The sequence below is a fragment of the Puma concolor genome, chromosome A1 (genome assembly GCF_028749965.1).
Source record: "Puma concolor isolate L17-30 chromosome A1, mPumCon1.1.hap2, whole genome shotgun sequence".
Taxonomy (NCBI): Eukaryota; Metazoa; Chordata; class Mammalia; order Carnivora; family Felidae; genus Puma; species Puma concolor.
Window position 1 is genome coordinate 34355678 of NC_141667.1, and position 20464 is coordinate 34376141.

The 20464-nt window shown below is 33.2% G+C and overlaps 1 protein-coding gene across 7 annotated transcripts in view; it reads left to right on the top strand.

The window, feature by feature from the left end:
• Positions 1-20464, top strand: part of FBXO4 (F-box protein 4) — a 54447-nt gene that overhangs the window by 9935 nt on the left and 24048 nt on the right. Inside the window, exons 6-8 of one of the 7 annotated variants that reach the window (XR_015241021.1) lie at positions 2434-2609; positions 3815-4007; positions 7982-9556. The exons of 1 other annotated variant lie outside the window; for it this stretch is intronic. Coding sequence is in view for 5 of the 6 variants with exons in the window: in XM_025924334.2 (XP_025780119.1) it covers positions 2434-2609; positions 3815-3904 (266 nt within the window). In the remaining variant the exon portion in view is untranslated. Of the gene's footprint in view, positions 1-1688; positions 2414-2433; positions 2610-3814; positions 4358-7981; positions 9557-20464 lie in introns of those variants that run through there. 5 more of the 7 variants (XM_086678027.1, XM_086678013.1, XM_086678022.1 and 2 more) reach the window with 5 other exon arrangements.

Sequence of the window (20464 nt, forward strand, 5' to 3'; positions counted from 1 at the left end):
GGCCACATAGTAAATATTTTAGGTGTATAATAAGCCATATGATCTCTCACAGTTACTCGGCTCGGCTGTTAAAGTGCAAAAGTAGCCATAGGGAATTTATAGTGAATAGGTATGACTGTTTTAGAAAAAATTTATATTTATAAAAATAGATCCATAGAATGTAGTATTGCCAATCCCTGATCTAACTCATGTGTAACTGATCTTCCCAAAACATGAAGAAATAAAATAAGGAAAAAGAGATTTTTGAACAGATAATGGCCAAATGTATTTCAAAATAACAAAAAGACAACAGACCATAGATCCAAGATACTCAGAGAACTCCAAATAAATAAATAAATAAAATACATAAGTAAAAACTACATCTAGATACATTATAGCCAAACTGATGAAAACCAAAGACTAAGAGATTATCTTGAAGGCAGTGAAAGCAAAAGGAAGCATACATAGAGAGGGCCAAAGATAAAGACACAGAATTCCTGAAAGAATTGCTGAAGGCAGTGAAGGGAAGTCTTTACAGTATTGTAAAGCAGGAAAAATCTTACATCCAGCAAAGGTACCTTTCAAAAATGAAGACAGAATCAAGACTTTCAGACAAAACCTGAGAAAGTTCATTATCTGCAGATTTGCATTACAAGAAATATTAAAGCAAGCTCTTCAAGCAGAAGACTGTGATACCAGATAGAAAATTGGATCTTAAAAAAAAAAAAAGGAGCCCTGGGATGGCTACACTGTTTCTATATATATATATATACATATATCTCCATATGTATATATGTCCATATATATATATATATATATATATCCATATATATACTTTCCCTTAATTTAACTTTTTTATAATTATGTGAAGGAAAAATAATAACAATTATCGTGGGGGCACCTGGGTGGCTCAGTCAGTTGAACGTCCGAATTCGGCTCAGGTCATGATCTCATGACTCGTGAGTTCGAGCTCCACGTCGGGCTCTGTGCTGACAGCTCAGAGCCTGGAGCCTGCTTTGGATTCTGTGTCTCCCTTTCTCTCTGCCCCTCCTCTGCTTGCATGCTGTCTTTCTCTCTCTCAAAAATAAAAAAAAAAAAAAACATTAAAAAAAAAATAATGTATTGTGGCTATATGATATTTTTAAGATATATAATAATACAAACAGCATGGAAGAGAACAAATGGATATTCACCGGTACAAGGTTCTCCTATATGTAAAGTTGTATAATACTAAGTAGACTGTTACAAGTTAAAAATGTACATTGTAAATCCTTGAGCAACCACTAAAAAATGTGTGAGAGAGGTACAATTAAATAAGTCGGTAGTTAAGGTAAAATGGAATCATTACAAAACACAGTCCAAAGAAGGTAGGATAAAGGAACAAAGAACAGATGAGACAAGTAAAAAAATCTAAGAGATCTATGATAGATTTAAATGGACCCTGTTGATAATCACATTATAATGTTCATTCATTTTCTATTAATATATAACAAATTCTCTCCAACCTAGTGGCTTAAAACAACACCTGTTTATTAGCCTATAGTTCTCTATATCAGAAGTTTGCACAGCATGGTTGGGTTCTCAGCTTAGGGTTTTACAGGCTGAAATCAGGGTGAGATGGGTTACATCACTTTCTGGTGGCTCTGGGGAAAAATCTGCTTCCTAACTCACTGAAATTACTGGCTGAATTCCGTTCCTTACTGTTGTAGGACTGAGCTGTTTTCTTACTGACTGTCCGCTGAGGCTGAATCAGCTTTTAGAAGCTATCTTCATTTCTTGCCTTGTGACTCCCTCTTGTCTTCAGATCCAGCCAATACAGAATCTTTCTCACCAAGACAACTTCATCTCTTCTCTTAGGTCAGCTTCACTGAGGATAATCTCTCATTCTTGAAGTCATATTTGTCTTATCATGTAGTCTGCTCAGGGCAGTGATATCCCATCACTGATTCTAGATTCCTCCCACACTTAAAGGATAAGAGATTATACATGAATGTGTACAATGGTGTGAATCATTGGGAGACCTTTTAGAATTTTGACTACCTCACAATGTCAATGATTTATACACTCCAAAGAAAGGCAAAGATTGCTAGTTTTAATAAAGAGCTGGATTCAACTATATGTTTAAATTGTTTAAACTAAGGCCTTTGAAAGAAAGGGTAGTTTTAGCTACAAAATTTGTGAGAGGAAAATATCTATATCAAAGTATTTTTATTTTCAAACTGTAAAGACATCTGAATGGTATTGTGACTATTTTTGCCCTCTAATATTACCAAAATTCCTATCCTTGAAGACTACTTAATGTAATTTTATGATAGATCATAAATGAACAGCTGTAAATAGCAATATAGGCACTTTATTATGTTTGGATCCTGGTAATTTTTTTTTTATTTCCTTGTTTTGTTTATTTTAAAAATCACAAGTAATGCAAATTAAGGGTTTGACTACATTCTCTAGGACATGAATGGCAAGATGAATTTTCTCGTATTATGGCAATGACAGATCCAGCTTTTGGATCTTCAGGAAGACCTATGCTGGTTTTATCTTGTATTTCTCAAGCAGATGTAAAAAGAATGCCTTGTTTTTATTTGGCTCATGAGCTGCGTCTAAATCTTCTGAACCACCCATGGATGGTAAGGTCTTACTTTCTCTGGTGAGAAAAATCTTATTTTTATTTTTCACTATTCTCTATTTGATTTTATTCTTTCCTACTCATTCTCTTTAATGAAATCACATTCTAAAGTTAGTTTTAATAGCTTAATCAGTGGGAGATAGTCAGTTGGTATCACTGTTTCACCTGATCAATTTGTTCTCTACTTGCCTTTCCTACCATAGATACAGTAAATCAGTTGGCCATTTTTTTTTTTGACGTTGGTGTCATGTTTTTTTTAAACATGAATGTAATATGCTCTAACAGTCATCAAAAATACAAGTTCTATCTTACTATTTCTTGCTTTCCAAATTTTATTTTACTCATGGAACACTTTCTTCAATGAAACCTTACATGAAAGCTCCTAGGTAAAATAAAGAAAAATTAAAATTGGAAATACTTATGCTTAAAAAGTTACAGGATTTTCTTCCTTCCTCCCCCTACACCTTCCATGGAGCCCTGAAGACTCTTTGGAACACAGTTCGAAAACAACTGATAAAGGCGTCCCTTCCTGGGTGGTGGGAGTTTTAGTTTACCATTAAGAAGAGTGGCAGTCTTTTAAAAAAAATTTTTTTTAATGTTTATTTATTTTTGAGACATAGAGAGACAGAGCATGAACGGGGAGAGGGTCAGAGAGAGAGAGGGAGACACAGAATCTGAAACAGGCTCCAGGTTCTGAGCTGTCAGCACAGAGCACGACGCGGGGCTTGAACTCACGAACCGCGAGATCATGACCTGAGCCGAAGTCTGACGCCTAACCGACTGAGCCACCCAGGCGCCCCAAGAAGAGTGGCAGTCTCAAAGACACGTTTTTGCAGCTGGATATCACATTTATCATCTGAGTAGCTGGATTCTTTCAAAAATGTTTTAGTTTTCAAAGTGGATATGTTGGAGAATTTTTTTTTTTTTTCTGATACAAACAAGTCATTGAAATGATCGTTCTTCCCATTCCCAAAGCTGAGTTCTAAGATACGTAATAAGCCGTATATTGGTAATAAATTATAGACATAAGAGAAGATCATATTTTTTTTATCTAAGTTACATAGAAGACAAAATTTGAATGACTCACCCAAAGTTTATTGGGATTTTTTAAACTGTATTCTTTTGTTAGTATCTAGAAAAATGTTTCTTTTAATCATAAGATTTTGGACTCAGTTTCTTACAGTGATCTCTCTTATCTGCTCATAGGTCCAGGATACAGAGGCTGAAACTCTAACTGGTTTTTTGAATGGCATTCAGTGGATTCTTGAAGAAGTAGAGTCTAAGCATGCAAGATGATCCTTCTTTTAGACCTTGAGAACTGAAACCATTTGAAACCTGTTACTGAGGTCATGATGTGGATATTTGCTCAGTCAGCTTATTTTGTCCTGCCTTTTTGCAGGTGGGCTTTATGTTGGAACCGCTGTAGCTGCTATGTTTTTTACATAATTTTTACTTTTTACCTTAAATCAATTACAAGAAAAAACTTTCAGTGCTAGTATTTAGCCTTAAAATGAACCCTTTAAGATTTTTTTGATAACTTTTATATTTTTCTTTTTTAAAATATTAAATTCTAGAAAAAACAAGTTTGTACCTCTGTCATTCCTTGTGATTTCTCTTTTCAGTTCAGAGATTGCCCTGGTGGAAAATACCAAATTTGCCAAATTTTCTATAGGTTCTTTTCAAGGGTCCTTAACTGGTTATCAGAAGTTTTTATGTATTCTTAATAAATATATTGCTTATAGGCTGGAATATTCTTTGGAATTGCATTTAATATTATGGTCATACAACCTCTGGGTTTTCTCCTGAGACAGTAGAAATTAACTTGGTATCATATTTAATGCTAATTAAGTGAAAATAACTTTCCTGGAAGTTCTTGCTATTTCAGATAACTTTGAAGGCTCATAAGGTTCTAAAGTCAAATTGTATTCCATCCTCCTAGAGAAAACATTCCATTAAGACATGTTCATAAGACTTCCTCACAAATTGCACTTTGCAGAGGAAATGTTACAGCTTTCCTGTCACATTGGAAGGGAGGAATTTTAAGATTGTAATAAAAAGAGCATAGTATTTGGGTTAGCATTAGGGTTAGTGTTAAAAAAAAAAGTGTAGTAGTATTAGTGGCACTGGACCCAAGATATAGCCTACAACTTATGAGTGGGTGCTACTCCAAAAAAGGTAACTCCTGTGTCTTGGGTACACTCATCCAGAACTTGGTTTCAGCAGCATGGTAATCGGGGGCTGGATGGGAAATGCTAACATCCTGCTCCTGGGAAGATATTTCTCCAACTTAGGTAGTATGGTTTTGCTTCCTTGGCTGCCACAGTCTAGATTGGCGTTTCCATCTTGCTGAGTTAGAGGAGGGAAGGAGGCAGTGAGTCTTGGCTCAAATCCCAGACACTTGATGTTCTTATTGAGTTATAGTGGACTTTTAAAAAATGCTTCTTCATTTACTGTATGCTTTGGGGACCATTTACAGAGTCTTTAAATGGTGTTTGTTTAAAAATAATTTTCTCCAGTTTGTCTAGGGAGATATTCCATGGAATTCCTTATGTTATTATGCCAATATTTCCTTTTATTATTTGTAGTTTGTCACCTCATTGGTTTCTGATATTGGTAACTTATGTCATTTTTCTTCTTGAGCAGTCTGGCTAAAATTTTATTCTCAAACACCTTTTGGTTTTTATTGATTTATTCTGCATTTCATTGATTTATGCTCTAACTTCTCTTTTTATGCTTTACAATTTTTTTGAACTTTCATTTTCTCTTTTCTAGTTCCTTTTTTTCATTTCTATTATTTAAGATAGAAATTTAGGTCATTGATTCTCATTTTTTTTTAATCATTTAAAGCTATCTATTTTCTCCTAAGCCCTCTATAGCAGCATGAACACATTTTGAAATATTTTGTATTTATTATTATGCAGTTAAATGTATTCTAATGCCTTGAGATTACTTTTCAATCCATGGATTATTTAGTAGTATTGTTTTAGTGTTGTTTAATATCTATTACCTATATATTTGGTAATTTGTCAATATTTGCTATTGACATGTAATTAAATCTCTTTTTTCAGAGAGCACACTCTAAAATTTCAATCTTTTTAAATTTGTTGAGTCTTGCTTTGTGGCCCAGCTTTATGGTCTATTCTGGTGAATATGCTACATGAACTTGAAAAGAGTTTATATTCTGTAGTTGTTAGGTAGAATATTTTATAGCTATCTATTAGCTCAAAACCATTGATAATTTTCAGATTCTATATTGGCTACATTGATTTTTCGTAAAGATTTTATGTTTAATCTCTACATGCAACATGGGGCTCAAACCTGCTAAACTGAGATCAGGAGTCACATGCTCCACTGACTGAGCCAACTGGGTGCCCCATATTGATTTGTATATAGTTGTATCAGTTACCAATAGTCATTAAAATTCTTAAGTATGGGGTGGGAGGGAGGGGAGGGTGGGTGATGGGTATTGAGGAGGGCACCTTTTGGGATGAGCACTGGGTGTTGTATGGGAACCAATTTGACAATAAATTTCATATATTGGAAAAAAAATTCTCAAGTATGATTATAGAATTGCCTATTTTTCCTTTTAACTGTCAGCTTTTGCTTACTGAGTTTTGATGATGGTTTAAGGTGCACATACATATATGACTTTTATTTTCCTGATGATTTGATCCTTCTATCATTATTAATAATGGTCTTTTTGCCGATAACACTCATTGGGTTTGAAACCCATTCTCTAATATTAATATAACCCCTTCAGGATTTAAAAAACGAAACGCTGTTCTCATGGTATATCCTTCAACCTAAATCTGTCTTTAAATTTTAAGTGTGTCTCTTGCAGATAGAATATAGCAAATTTTGCTTTTTCTTTTTCCATTCTGGCAATACCTACATTTTAATTAGAATGTTTAGGTCATTTACATCTAATGTAATTATGGATAGGATTGGTTTCAGATCTATCATTTTATTATTTGTTTATCCCCTCTTTACTATTGTGTCTATTCTTTCTGTTTTGGATATTTCAGTATTTTTTAGAAATCAATTTAATTTTTCTGTTAGCTTTTTTTAGCATGTCTCTGAATTTTTTAGAGGTTGCTCTAGTGATTGCAGTGTATTTCCTTAGCTTTTGAAAGTTTTCTTATAGTTAACATTGTTCCAATTTGTATAATATGTAGAAATGGTGTAACTGTGTAAGTTTTATTCTTCTCACCACTCTTTGCTACAGCTGTTAAATGCATTATACCGGCACATGTTATAAATCCCAGAAGACAGTGTTAATAGATTTTGCTAAAACAGTCCATATATATTATAAGGAAATTAAAAGAAGAAACATTTCACAAAATAATGAAAGTGGTCTTATATTTTTTTAAGACATATAAAATACTTGGTTGACATTTTTATTCTTTCAGCCCTCTCAAGATGGTTTTTTGTTCTCTTCTAAGCTTTGTAATTTCTGATAAAAAGTTATTTAATAATTGCATCTTTATTCTCTTGCATGTAATTTACCCCTTTTTTTCTTCTTTCATGTTTACTTTTTATCTTGGCTTCCAGCAGTTTAACTACAGTGTGCCTAGATATGGCCTTGTTTATTATTATCCATCTTGGGAGTTACTAGGCATATTGAATATTGAAATTCATGTCATTCACCAAGTTTGTGAAATTTTTGGTCACTATTTCTTCAAATATATTTTCCTCCCCATTCATTTTTCCTCCTTGGGTCTATATTGTATAACACATGCGTTAACATAATTTGTTATTATTTTAACCTGTTTCTGAGGCTTTGCTCATTGTTTTCAGTGGTGTTTTTTTTCTCTGTTATTCAGTTTGGATAATTTCAATTGATTTATCTTCAGGTTTTCAAACTCTTATTTTTATCTATGTTTTGTTAAATCAATCTTGTGATTGATTATAATTTATTATTTTATTGGTTCTATAGTTTCCTTTTGGTTCTTTTTTTTTTTAATTCTATTTTTCTCAGATTTCCTTTTTTTTTTTTTTTTTTTCATTGAGGGCATATGTTCCTTTACATCAGTGAGAGTGGTTGTAATAGCTCCTTTAAAATCCTGTCTGGGGCACCTGGGTGGCTCAGTCATTAAGCGTCCAACTCTTGGTTTTGGCTCAGGTCATGATGTCATGGTTTGTGAGTTCAAGCCCCGTGTCTGGCTCTCTTTTGACAGCGTGGAGCCTGCTTGGGATTCTCTCTCTCCCTCTTTCCCTCCCCTACTCTCTCTCTCTCAAAATAAATAAATAAACTTAGAAAAATTAAAAAAAAATCTTGTCTGCCAATTCCATATCTGGAAGGGCTGGTTTTAAAGGTTGGTTTTCTTTTATTAAAGGAATGGGTGCCATTTTCATTTCTTTTGTATCTTGCAGAATTTGTATTAATATGAATGATAAGTTGTTGAGACTCTAGCTTCTGCTATTTTTTTCCGGTAAGTGTTATTTCTGTTGTTTAAACAATTAACATGGTTAAACGTAAATTGCAAACTCTGTTTCTTGGGCAACAGTTCCACATTCAGTTTATCTTTTTTCTCCAAATGAGCACCTTAAGTTGGTCTTTCACACAAAGTTTAGCCAAAGATATAGACAGAGAATTTAGTGATTTTTTTTCCCCTGGAGTTTTCTTTTCTGAGATGACTTCTTTCTTGGCCTGAACAAAATCAAGACATTTTTCTGCTTTTCAGATCTGCTCTCTTGTCTTTTCCCAGAATTCCTGTTGAGGGCTCAACAGTTTATTTTCACATTTGGAGTTCTTACATTTGCAATTTGGTATATCAAACATAGTGTCATGAAAAGTGTCAGTGTTGGGAGGTGCTTAGATGGCTCAGTCGGTTGAGCATCGGACTTCAGTTCAGGCCATGATCTGGCAGTTTACGGGTTTGAGCCCCACATTGGGCTTTGTGTTGACAGTGTGGAGCCTGCTTGGGATTCTCTGTCTCCCTCTCTCTCTCCCCCTCCCCCACTTGTGTTTTCTCTCTGTCAAAAATAAACATTTAAAAAAAGTGTCAGTGGTATTTTTCTTATCCAACAAAATTTTTGACAGACCTGCTGTTCCACCCACGCGTACCCAGAATAGGCAGTTGGTCCCATAAAAGCAACAGTTCTTTGAGCACTAAAGAGACCTGTTTTATCTTTGGAATTTATTTAGACTTTTTGTACTTAGTGCTCTTTGATGGCTTAAAGTATAATTTTCATTTTATTCTGTTTTCTTATTGCTGTAACGATCATTTGTGACCTACATTCTATCTGAAAGTAAGCAAAATTCTTAGTGGTTTTTATACTGTCTCTTAAACACCTTATAATTTCTAGATCAGTGTTTATTTGTCAAAAAGTTTCTAGCATTATGTATACACAGTAGCTGGACTATATTGATCATTATTATACATTGAGAAGAGTTCTCATGTCTTATTTCCCCTTGATTTTCTGTATTATTTCATTTTTACTAAAAAGTATGAGGACTTTTTTTTTTTTTCCTATCAAGCAAATTATATTTGCCTTCACATTCTTTGATCCTTGGAAGAAGTCCTCAGCAACTTTTCATAACATTTCAGATCTGACCCTTGCTACAGTCTCAACAAATTAAATATATTTAAATTTAAAATATTACAGTTGATTATTCTTTCTACACAGTTGTATAAGAATGTTAGAAGTAGCATAACTAAGTCATGAAGTGCATAGACCTTAAAACCAGATTGGTCTGAGTTCACACCCTAACTATATTACTGTGTGATCGTGGGCACATTTCTTCTATATGGCTGAGTTTCCCTAATTGTAAAATGAAGATAATACCTACTTCATAAAGTTCTTAAAAGACTTAAATAAATTAATATTTTGAAGCACTAAAGACTGTCAGTTGTACAAAAAAGTGCTCTAAAATAGTTTGTCCAATAAATAAGTTTCGATGTACAGCACAACACCATTATCAAAACGAGTTTTTATTTTTATTTATTTAAAAAATTTTTTAGTGTTTATTTTTGAGAGAGAGAGAGGTAGACACAGAATCTAAAGCAGACTCCAGGTTCTGAGCTGTCAGCACAAAGCCCAATGTGGGGCTCAAACTCAAGAACCGTGAGATCATGACCTGAGCTGAATTGGATGCTTAACCGACTGAGCCACCCAAGGGTCCTTGAGTTTTTATTTTTAGTCTCATAAGAAAAACCTGCTGTAAAAATCCCCATTTACTTAAGAAAGCTTATAAAATGTAACAGATAGATCTAGTAAAATAACTCCAGGAGAATGTAAGGCTCTTGATTTTTTTCCCCACAGAACTATAGAAATTTTAGTTAAAAAGTTGGCAAAGGAATACTTAATTTTTCTGTTTGCCATGATTAGCACTATCAGTTTTACACCAGAGTACATTGAAGGCTATTTTCTGTTTTCTACCTTGTAAAGCACAAAGTCTTAGCTTGTTTGTCAGATGTTGCTATAACAGAAGACTGTTAAATTCTGAAAAATGTGACAGTGCTATCTCTAGATTTCCAGAAGGTGGCACGATTGCCTCATACAGAAAGAATTTGTTCCCTCCCTCTCAAAAACAGCTATTTGAATTTAACTTGTACAATTTTGATTAGATTCGATTTTCAGTAGCATTTTCTAAAGTGTATTCTAAAAGCATAGTAGTTTTCTTGATAACTATACTTCCTTAGTGAGCATTTTGTAATGTACATAATTGTTGAATCACTGGTGTGCATCTGAAACTAATATGTCAACTATACTTCAGTTTAAAAAAAATCAGAAAAGAATCTAAAGATGTTTCTCCAAAAGAATAAACAAATGACCAATAAGCATATGAAAAAATACTCAACATCATTAGCCATCAAAGAAATACAGATCAAAATCACAATGAGATACCGTTTCACACCCACTTGGATGACTGTAATAAAAAAGACAGATACTAACAAGGTTAGGGAGGATGTGTAAAAATAGAAAAACATACCTTTTTGGTTAGCGTAATAACTTTGGAAAATGATTTGGCTGTTTCTCAGTATGTTAAAGATGGTGTTAGTTACTATATGAACCAGCAATTTTAGTCCTAGGTATATACCTAAGAGAAATGAAAATGTGCATACAAAAACTTGTATATAAATGTTCATAGCAACATTATTCATAGTAGTCAAAAAGTGAAAACAATCCAAATACCCATCATCTGATAAATGGATAAAATTCTGTTTATCCATACAATGGAATATTATTTAGCAATAAAAGAGTGCTAATATGGATGGATCTTGAAAACATGGTAAGTGAAAGAAGCCACTCACAAAGGACCACATATTATATGAGTTCATATATATGAAATATTCAGAATAGGCAAGTTTGTAGAGACACAAAATAGATCATTGGTTGCTAAGACTGGGAGAGAGGGTGATGGAACCGTGGGGTGGATGGCAATAAAATTTCAAACATCCATCTAGACTCTTGAATTTTTTTCTTGGATGGTTTCACTACATGTTGCTGAGTGTCGGTAGCCAATTCTGGGGTCATGTGTGCTTTTTTCTTTGATGTGAAAACAACCTGTAATTAAGTAAAAAATCTAGGCTAATTACTAAATGAAATAGAAAGTATAGGAACTACTAATAAATTGTTTGATTCATTATAACTGTATAGGCCAGTATTAATCAGCCTGATTTTTCTAGGTTATTATGAACATTATTTAAGAACCATTTGAGTATTTTTTCTGTGAGCTTTCTGATCATGTCTTTTGCCCATTTTTTATTGGACTTTTTTTCCCCTCAAAATTTTTTTTTCAATGTATGAAATTTATTGTCAGATTGGTTTCCATACAACACCCAGTGCTTTTAAAGGACTCTTCAGATATCAGGATGGTGAATCTTGGATGATACAAATGTTTTTACCCAGTTTATCATTTGTCTTCTGATCTTGTATTTTTCCCGTGCAAAACTTTTTAATGTCTAATTTATTAACACTTTTTTATTTGTATCTACATTTTGTTTCATAGTTAAAAAATGCCTTACCCACAAACAGGTTATGAAGAAATATACCCATATTTCTTCTTGTACTTGTGTTGTTTCACATTTTACATATAAATCTTCTATCTATTTGGAATTTATTCAAGTATATTGTGAAGTGTGAATCCAATTTTATCTTTTTCTAAATTGATATAATTGTTACATAATAATTTATTAAAGTGCCCATATTTTCCTCAGTATTTTGAGCTACCATATTCATTTAACACTAGATTTCTTTACGTTAATTGAGTATGGCCTGTTTTGTTTTTTCAGTCTGCTTCTCTATATGCTCTAATGCCATACTATTAAACTTATAAAGGACTTGTCATGTGTTCTAATATCTGATAGGGCATGGCTTCATCATTTCTCTTTTGAAAGGTTTTCCAAAATATTCTTAAATACTTACTGTTCACATAACCTTTAATATTATCTTTGTTAAACAAACCCCAAAAAACCTTGTATGTTGGGAATGGGATGTATACACACACACACACACACACACACACACACACACACACACACACACGTACATAAACATATGTAATACTTTGGAGAGAAACTACATAGGATGTTGTCTCCTTTCCAAGAAAATAAAATAGATGTGTTTCCATTTATTCAAAACAGGTGTGTTTTTAAATCTTCCCTAGGTACATTTTGCACATTTCTTGTTAAGTTTATTTTTAGTTTTATCTTTATTGTTGCTATTATAACATTATGTCTTCTACATGATTATTTGTATATATGAAAATTGTTGATTTTGTGTATTAAATTGATATCCTTATACTTTATTATTTGACTTAGTTTCTTATTAATAATTCCTTGGATTTTCCAGATTTACAATCATATGATCTGCAAACAGGAAGTTTTACTTTTTTTTACAATGCTTAATCTTCTATTTGCTTTTGCATTGCTAATACTGCCAGTAAATGTTAAATAATACTAAGACAATGGACGTTCTTCCTTACCTTGTTCCTCATCCTGGTGGGAATGCTTCTTGTCAGAAGTTTCCCATTATGTAAGATACTGGCTTTGGGAGTGATGTTTAATAATCATGTTAAGAACATATGCAAAAAATATTATTTTATTAAGTGCTTTTTAAAAATGACGGATAGGTGTCAAATTTTGTCAGAGGCCTTTTTAGTTTCTATGGTGATAATCATATGATTCTTCTTAAATTACTTACAGGGTGAAATGAATTAAATATTGAACCATCCTTACAATTTTGGGATAAATCTCTCTTGCCTCATACTGTGTTATTTCCATATTGTGTTAATATCTTTTGCTAATATTTGTTTAGGATTAGTTTTTTGCTTCAATATTTAGAAATGAATTCATAAGAATTTAAAAAATATATAATATCTTTATTAAATTGATGTATTAGTGTTATACTTGCTTCATAAAAATAATTATAAAATTTTTCTTTTTTCTATTCTCTGAGACAGTTTAGGTAGTATTGAGAGAACATGTGATTTTGATATTTTGGTAGAATTATTCTGTGAAAACATCTGGTTCTGATTCCTTTATTACAGTAAAGTTTTTTTGCTCATGTTCTCTACTTATTCTATGGAAATTGGTTTGTTCAATCTTTCTCTATAGGATTCAGTTTTTCCTAAGAAATTATTTATTTTATCTAGATTTTTTCCAGTTTATTTGCATAGGTATATATAAACTACTGTCTTATGATTTTAAAATAAATCCTGTTTCAAGATAAATTTTTCCTTATCATGCCTTATTTTGTATTTGTATGCTTTCTCCTACCCACCCCCCCCCCGCCTTGAAGAGTTAATACTTTGTATTATTGCTTATTTTTTCAAGAACTAGTATTTTGATATATGCAGCATTTTGTTATCCTTTTTTATACCTCATTAATATCTGCAGTTATTTTTGTTCTTATACTTCAGGTTTATTTTACTGTACTTATTCTAACTTTCTTTGTTGGGAATTTGATTATTTTTATTCTTTCATTCTTTCATTTGATTATTTTCGTTTATTGATTTAAGTGTTTAAGGCTATACATTTTCTTCTGTCACTGCTTTTATTGTATTCCATAGATTCTTTAATGTAGAGATTTTATTATGCTTCTTTAGAAATTTAGAAATTTAGATTTTTATTTCTGTATTTTTAAAGAATTATTTAATAGAAGGTTTAAACATTTTTATTGAAGGGTATTTCATTGAAAAGTCTTTGTTTTCTGTTTTTAATTAATTTCTAGTTATTTTATAATCAGAGAATGTGATATTAATTTCATTTTATGAAATGTACAACAGTTTTTGGTGAGCTTATAGGTGGTCAAATTTACTGAATGCTTTATGTGTATCGAGAAGAAAGTATGTTCTTTTTTTACATGTGTCAGTAAGATCCACTTTATCTTTAATGTTTATTTAAACATTATTAACTTTATTTAATGTTATCTATATTTTAATGTTTTTTATTCTTTTTTTGATCTTTTTTTTTCAGTGAGAGTGAAGTATTAAACCCATTATTATTATAGTTTTGTCTTGTGTTTTCTGTAATTTATACGTTGTTAAGGAAGTTATTGCATTATATGGTGAATATATATTGATAGCCATTGTTTCTTCACTGTGAATTAGATCCTTTAGCATTATGAAGTAAGCTTCTTGTCTTATTTAATATTTTTAAGCCTAAAGTATCCTGTGTGGAATGTCAAGATTTCTTATTCACTTGGATTTATCTGGTCTAGCTTTTCTTTTTTTTTTTTTAATTATTTTTTTTAACATTTATACATTTTTAAGAGGCAGAGAGAGACAGCATGAGCAAGGGAGGGGCAGAGGGAGAGGGAGACACAGAATCCAAAGCAGGCTCCAGGCTCTGAGCTGTCAGCACAGAGCCCGATGTAGGGCTCAAACCCACCAGCCGTGAGATCATGACCTGAGCTAAAGTTGGATGCTCAACTCACTGAGCCACCCAGGTGCCCCTGGTCTAGCTTTTCTGAATCTGTTTGTGTTAAGTGGGTCTGTTTATTTAACCCTTGGGTTTGTTTAGCGGTTGGGTTTTGCTACATAAGCCAATCTGAAAATGCTTTTTATTTAATAGATGAGTTAGTTCATTTTTATTTATTGATTTAATTATTATATATTTAAGTAATATTTACTGTGTGTTATATATTTATTGTATTTCTTTTCTATGTTGTCTATATATTTTTAATGTTCCTTATTTAATACTTTTAATATTATATGTTATATATTAAATATTATGTATTTTACATGTTCTGTGTTTATGTTTTTGTTTCTATGGTCATCTTGGTACTGTTATTTTCATTAATGATCTTTAGATTTCTTTCCCATCTTCTCTATCCTTTTGATCCTTTTTATCTATGTTATTTTGTTTATTTCATTTGTTTTAATTTTTGCTTATGTCCCTTATTACATCCTCAATCTAATCTATATTTCCTGTGATGTCTTCCAATTTGGTCTTTTACTTTATAGGTGATTTTTTCTTTATTTTCAATTTTGTTTCTGAGTTCAGTCAACTCTCATTTTACACCTTCCTGTTTTTATGTTGATTTTTATTTTGAACTTTTAAATAAATATGTTCTTTGAGGTTTTTTTTTTTTTAACAGAAAATGGTTGTTTAAGGGTATTTAATTTAGACTGGCATATTTTGGTTACACTTTTTCTGTTTTGTGGTTGTTTTGGGGAATTATTTTCATCTAAAATGTTTTATTTTCTTTTTTTTTTTTTTTTCTGTTACAATAACCTTTAGTATGGATGATGTCTTCTATTTTCTGTTAATTTTGGAATGTCTTACATTTTCCTAGGCCAGCAAGTTTTAAGTTTGGTGACTTTTTAGATTTGTTAGCACAAGAGTCCCCTCTTCTGTTGGTATGATGAAGTGCAGGTTCTTAAATTAATGTCTACTACATTCTTTTGTGGCCAAAGGAGAGAGGATAATGCTGCCTTCTGATGTTTCTATTTTGTTTTTGCAAAACCTTTACTTTCTACTACTTATTTCCTTCTTTCCCCTATTCCCCAAATCCATGAGAATACAAGGCCATTCCCACTTCCAAGTTGTTCCACTCTTCTTGAGAAGGGGTGCAACTCCCAAGCTGATTGCATCCACTTTCAAGGCCCTCCCTTTCAATTCTCCATAACCAGAACTCTGAACATCCAGATAGCAGATTTATTTTCAGCATTTCTGCCTTGAGGTGGGGCTTCATCTTTTGGAAGATGATTATGTCTGTATTCCACATGTCAAGTGCCTACTTGCTGCTCTACAGGGGACTCCAGAGGTGGTTCTTCTGGCTTCTGAATGTTTACCTTAGTTACATTGAAATTGAAGTATTATTCTGTTTTAGTCATGGTGTAAGCATGGGATATCAGAGGGTGTTGTTTTTTTTTTTTTTTTTGGTTTATTTATTTTGAGAGAGAGTACCTGAGTGCTAGTGGGGGAGGGGCAGAGAGAGGGAGACAGAGAATCCCAAGAAGGCCCTGTACTGACAGTGTGGAGCCCAAAATGGGGCTCAATCCCACGAACTGTGAGGTCATGACAAACTGAGCTGAAATCAAGAACCAGTTGCTTTCCGACTGAGCCACACAGGTGCACTGGGTGATCAGGGGTTTTATTCATTGTCTCTGATCTGTATGGTATTCAGAATACATGTGAATATTCTAGTGGTGGCCCCACTGCCCTGTGGAATTCCAAATCATGTTGTTTTTGAATAAATATAATTGTTGATCAGGTCTTCCTTTTTTGAACTAAAATTTCTTTTAATTTCTACATATCGGTCCTGGTTGTGTCTTTTGAGACAACATAGGGTAAATCAAACTTCTCTCTTATGTTCTAACAAAAGCTGTTCCCCGGCCCATAAAATCCTTCTTCTGAAGTAATAATCAATCAGCTCTTCAACCATTTTTCAGGTGGTGAGGCTTCAAGTCACCCTTCCTCATCTGATCACTTTCTTTATCACAGGTGCAAACTTCTCAGGTTTATAGTTTTCTATAATGTATTTACCAGCATAACCTGAGGATGTTATCCTCACTGGAAGAAGCTAACAATACCAGTTCAAAAGTTCACTCTTAGAATAATCACTTTTCTTTGTCTAATCTAAATACAATGACTTATGTAAGGAAATAAAGGAAAATTGAAAATGGGAACAGAATATGTTTTTGTATTTTGCTTTTGACAAAGGACAGTTATCAATTGGCTTATCCACAAATACAGGAAGTATTTGTTCTGACTGGAAGAACAGTTAATGTGTCTAAATGTTTCTAACCAAATATAGCAAATACAGTGTAGAATAGCCTGAATAAATATGAATACTTATGAAGCTCTTAATTAGGAGTCTAGTGCTGCAAAGTGAATGCTAATGAATTAAGACAGTACTGCTTTGCTTGCTGTCATTTATGTGGCACCAAAAGGTTATGCCTTTTTACGCAATGATGCAAGTAAATCCTGGGGTTGCTAAAAATTTTCAGTATGGAGCACAGCATTCTTACAGGTTTCAAATAGAAAGGTTATAGGAGAATGTGAGGGAAATGGAATGGAGGAGTGAAGTTGAGAAGATAGAGTGAGCACAGGTTTAGTAATTTTCATTGCAACTTTGGTGGTTACCAACCATTGATGAAAACCAGAAGTGGGACTTAATGAAGCAAAATGATACATTTCTTTATGTAATTTTACCACCTGCACTTCCATGTGTTTTCATATCTTTATTAAAGAGCAGAGAATTAAACCTGAAGATTTGGGTACAGAAAAATATAAATTTAAACCTAGAGAGTAGAGTATAAGAAAAAAAAAAAATCAAACCTACTAGTTTGGGACCATAGGAAAAAAATCACCACTAAATATCAATAAATATCAGTACTACTTACTTCACAAAGTCAGGGTAATACTATGGAAGAATCCCTTATATTTGTGCATGGTTTTCTAGTGTATCCACCATGTTCCTCATTTTATCTCATTAAGCCTTTAGAGATACTGTATATACACGGTGCAAGGTTCATCAAGATTAAGTGATTTGTCCGTAGACACCCAGATAGTAAGTGACAGAGCCAGTACTCACTCATGTATTCTATATTCATTGGAACACAGCACACTGAGAAAGTATAATGTAATTCATTGTTAGCCTCAATACCCAAATACTTCCTAGACTTGTCACTTTGTACTTGTCAAACTGGGTTAATAAAAATTTAAGTGTGTGCAACACACACGTGCTTGCATGTAAAAGTATTCACACATACACTTGTGTAAATGCATATGCAGATATCCATACCCGTGCACATGTGATGTAGTATTCCTTAAACATGCATCTTCACTAAAATGTAAGCTCTGAAAGGGTAAGAATTTTAGTTTTCTTTTAGTGATTGTCTTATCTCCAGCACCCAAAACAGTCATTAGTACATGATGGGTGATCAATTAACATTTTTATTTTTGTTTTTTTAAGTTTATTTATTTTGAGAGAGAGCAAGTGGGGGAGGGTCAGAGAGAGGGAGACAGAAAATCCCAGGCAGGCTCTGTACTAACAGTGGACATGGGGCTCGAACTCACAAACCATGAGATCACAACCTGACTGAAGTCAGATGCTTAACCGACTGAGCCACCCAGGTGCCCCTCAATATTTTTAAAATACAAGAATAATCCACTGGTGTGTTAATGATTATAGTTATTTTGATAATCGTGTTTATATTTACTGCACTGTTTAAGAATAGTCTTTCTTAAAACTAAAGCATGTAACTTGTGGGACATGTTAGGCATAAATAAATTAGTGTTTATGTGTACTGAACAAATATAGGGAGGGATGGAAGGAACAAATAGGCACTTGACATTCATGAGGTATGGAATATTCAAGACAGTTATGTCCTTAAATTGGCCATCCATTATTGACATCCAATTTGGCCACAAATATCCTTTGCTGGGGCTGCTACTGACCAGGAATATTTGCTTCTAGATGTCTAAATCAGCAAGTGAGTGCTGGCTCCAGGTACCTTCCATCTGCTGAGTCACTTTTCTCACCTTTAACTCTGGTCCTTATAACTGTATTGTAAGCAGAGAAGGCTGATATAACAAAGAATGAGAGGGGGGTAGCAAGCCAGCAAGTGAGAGGGGAGGGAGGGGAAGAAAGAGAGGTTGGGGGAGGGAGATAATGGCGGGTGGGGGGGGGAGGGGTGAGAAAGACAAAGAGAACATAGGAACATTGTGTAACACAGGATTCAGGTAGCATGGTACCTTTATCCTGCTTGAAGTCTCTTCTAAGTGTATTAACCAACCTCATTTCTTTCCTCTTCTTTTTTTTAATTTAAACATTTTAAATTTTAATTCCAGTGTAGTTAGCATACAGTGTTTTGTTGTTTCAGGTGTACAATATAGTGATTCAGCAGTTCCATATATTACTCAGTGCTCATCAAGATAAGTGTGCTCCTAATCCCCTTCACCTGTTTCACCCATCCTCTCACCCACCTCCCCTCTGGTAACCATCTGTAAGTTCTCTATAATTAAGAGATTGTTTTTGGTTTCTCTCTCTCTTTTTTCCCTTTGTTTGCTGTTTTGTTTCTTAAATTCCATATATGAGTGAAATTATATGGTATTTGTCTTTCTCTGTCTTATTTTGCTAGCATTTATACTCTCCAGTTCCATCCATGTTGTTGTAAATGGCAAGATTTCATTGTTTTTTTTTATGGCTTAATATTCCATTGTACATGTATATACATACACACACACACACACACATACACACCATATCTTCTTTATCCATTATCTATCGATGGATACTTGGGCTGCTTCTAGAGTTTGGCTATTATAAATAATGCTGCAGTAAACGTGGGGGTGCATATATCCCTTCAGATTAGTGTTTTTGTATTCTTTGGGTAAATACCCAGGAGTAGATCATAGGGTCATTTTATTTTTAATTTTTTGAGGAACCTCCATACTATTTTCCACAGTGACTGTTTTCCACCAGTTTGCATTTCCACAAACAATGCCTGAGGATTCCTTTTTCCTCACATCCTCACCAATACTTGTTATTTCTTGTGTTTTTGATTTTAGCCATTCTGAGAGGTGTGAGGTGATATCTCGTTGTTTTGGTTTGCATTTCCCCGATGATGAGTGATGTTGAGCATCTTTTCATGTGTCTGTTGGACATCTGTATGTCTTCTTTGGAGAAATGACTGGCTGTATTTTAATTGGATTATTTGTTTTCTTTGGTGTTGAGTTGTAGAAATTCTTTATATATTTTGGATACTAACACTTTTTGAGATGTGTCATTTGAAAATATCTTCTCTCAATTCAGTAGGTTGTCTTTAACTTTTGTTGATGGTTTCCTTTGCTGTAGAGAAGCTTTTTATTTTGATGTAGCCCCAGTAGTTTATTTTTGCTTTTATTTTTCTTGCCTCAAGTTACTGCCTGTCCTTCCTTTTATGGTTTTTATGGTTTCAGGTCTCACATATAGGTCCTCAATCCACTTCAAGTTTATTTTTTGTATGGTGTAAGAAAATAGTCCAGTTTTATTCTTTTGCATGTAACTGAACAGTTTCCAGAACACCATTTGTTGAAAAGACTTTTTCACATTCTTTATTCTTGCTTTCTATTCTATTCTATTCTATTCTATTCTATTCTATTCTATTCTATTCTATTCTATTCTATTCTATTCTATCCATTGATCTATATGTCTGTTTTTGTGCCAGTACCATACTGTTTTGATCACTACAGCTTTGTAATATAACTTGAAGTCTCGAATTGTGATAACTTCCATTTTGTTTTTCAAGATTGCTTTGGCTATTTGGGGTCCTTTGTGGTTCCACACAAATTCTGGGATTGTTTGTTTTCGTTCTGTGAAAAATGCTGTTGGTATTTTCATAGGGATTGAGTTAAATGTGTAGAGTGCTTTGGGTAGAATAGACATTTTAACAGTATTTGTTCTTCCAATCCATGAGCA